General features: G+C 47.9%; 1 protein-coding gene across 1 annotated transcript; it reads right to left on the bottom strand.

Moving 5' to 3' along the window:
* Nucleotides 1–91: 91 nt before the first annotated feature.
* WHR41_09650 (uncharacterized protein) lies at nt 92–1,576 on the bottom strand (the record flags this gene model as incomplete). The annotated part of the gene is made up of 1 exon (XM_069378252.1): nt 92–1,576. One exon carries the CDS (start codon nt 1,574–1,576, stop codon nt 92–94), a length of 1,485 nt encoding a protein of 494 aa, XP_069224772.1.
* Nucleotides 1,577–2,347: the final 771 nt, after the last annotated feature.

Below are 2,347 nucleotides of genomic sequence, written 5' to 3'. Positions count from 1 at the left end.
GAATCTGATTATTCAGGTCCGAGCTCAATCAGGGACCTGATTGATTGATTACCTGATTGATTATCTGATTGAGAAAATCAAGATTCAAGATCTATGGCCACAGAGCTGTGCAACCGAAGCAATCTCGGACGGAGTATAGCCTACGAGAGTCGAATTTCCACCAGTTTTCAGTCGTGATTAGCCAAGCCCAGGTAGAAAGGTTTTGTTGGCAGGCAAGGTGTAGGGGCAACTGCACAGGATGAGCAACGTGATTGATCGCCCTTGTGTCTTTCCAGGGTAACATATTCCTCCAACATTCTTTCGACTTCTCGGATGGCTCTCCAAAGATTTCGGCATGATGCTCAAACAACCATCTCCCTTGCTCGGGCGCACCTCTTGCGTGCGTAGCCCAGTGCTCTTTTGCGTATCCAGCGAGAGAACCCTTCGATGATAGATGATGGAGACACAAATCTGCCATCTCCAAGTGCACTTTCTTTGCATGAAATCGAAACTGATCACTTTCGTCGTCTGGACAATAAGTTCTTCGGTCCTTGAGCAGCAGCCAGTCTCTAGCGGACTGGTGTACCAGCATTAAGTGCTCCTTTTGATCAATGACCATTGGTTTGCAAGCTCGAATGACATCGCTAGTCGTTTGTGATATGGGATCAGTGGCGTTTTCTGAAGGCGCGACGAGCCCTCGAATTTCAGATATCCTCAGCGAGCGCTCCGCCAATGCAACCCAGCGAATGACTCGCGCCACAGTGTTTCGATGCTTCGGGTTGATGTTATCGACTATATGAGCGTACATAGAATCCAATCCCGATGGCACAATCTCAATCTGCTCAAGTAGTTCCGTCGTTGTCGTGCACTTCAGAAGTTCGTGGACGGCAAACCCCACCCAGAGGAAGGTACCTTGGGCCCGCTCGAGAAGCTTGCGTTTGACCATTTCGCGCGTCTCTCCGTCGAATCCCGCAATGCCTCTGCTACCAAGATCAGACATCTTATCTGATATCATCCTTTGGATGTCTGTATGAACTTTGTTGTCATTGTCAGGATCCAGTTGGATCTTGATGCAATTTCGCAAGCCGAGCTTGGAGGAGGGACGGCTCACGACAGCCAGTCTCAGATTTGGTGGTGGAACTTGCAAGCCCTCCCTTGTAGTGATTTTTTTGACAAGCCACGACGCATCGGCATCGTTGCATTCATCAAGACCATCGAGTACACAGTAAATAGGCTCCGTGGCATTAGGAAGACGCTCCAGAAGCTCTCGAGTCAGACGCCATAGAGTGCCTTTTGAGGCCAGAGTAGAATTATTGCGTGAAGATTGCAGGACAGGATCCAGGTATTCCTCCAAAAGACTTTCCAGGTCAGGGTACCGTCGGAGAAGTTGCCAAATCAAGCCTCGAAGGGCAACAGTGGCAGTATTCCTGCCCCCTGTCTTGTGGCTGAAGAAGTAGAATATGACTCGAGAGTGTCGTTCGAGCTCCATGGTAAGGTAGATTGAGAGCATTGTCTTTCCTTTCCCAGGGCCACCACATATCCACAATGTCTTGTCATTTCCGTGTAGCCATGACAAATAAGCCGCATGCTCCTTCATCCAAACGCATGTGCCGGCTGTGATACCACCTTTCTCTTCTAGGAGATTGGTTCGATCAATCAGAGGATCACTGTGAAACAAAGCCTCGCGACGTTTACCGTGCGCTGTTTTACCATCACGCAGTCAGCGATTTGCATACGGAGTGAGTAATTCTTAAGCTCACATGATGCTTTGCTCACAGCGTAGTAATTGTTCTGAGTATTGAAAGAGCCATACTGCCCTGCGACATACTGTGATCCGGAGCTTGCGTTTACATTCATCAGATCTTTCTGCTAGGCTGGGTGTGTAGATAGTGCATTTCGTCTCATGAGTGGATCGCAACTCAGAATCACAGCACATTCATCGAGCGAGCTTCGAGTCGAATCGTACTTATTGAAGGTTCAAGAGTTGTCACCTGATGCTCACCTGATCAAAAAGCGCTTCCGGCGAGCGGGTTGGTATTAATGGTGTATTGTTATTATTGGGTAGCAAGGGAAGACAGGCCACTCTTGCATATTGCGGGGAACGAGCTCTGGAAGGCTTCATTAGCTGCTTTAGATCCACGATCGAAAACTACTTCGCTTCCTTCAGATTATTGTTTCGTCGAAACATCTGCTGGAACGTTACTACTAAACAATTGAGCTTCATTAAAGCGTGCCAGACCTGAAACATTGTATCGCACGTTATGTCTGGTCCATAGATCTTGAATCTTGAATATTCAGAATCAGGTGAAGCTCAATCAGGAATCAAATCAGTCAGGTGGGCGCTCAATCAGAAATCAATCAGCAATCA

This window comes from Cladosporium halotolerans (assembly GCF_011745625.1).
Source record: "Cladosporium halotolerans strain TM138-S3 chromosome Unknown Sca333, whole genome shotgun sequence".
In the NCBI taxonomy this organism is placed as follows: Eukaryota; Fungi; Ascomycota; class Dothideomycetes; order Cladosporiales; family Cladosporiaceae; genus Cladosporium; species Cladosporium halotolerans.
The sequence above is the reverse complement of the archived record's forward strand: the minus strand, read 5'-3'. Positions and strand labels throughout refer to the sequence as shown.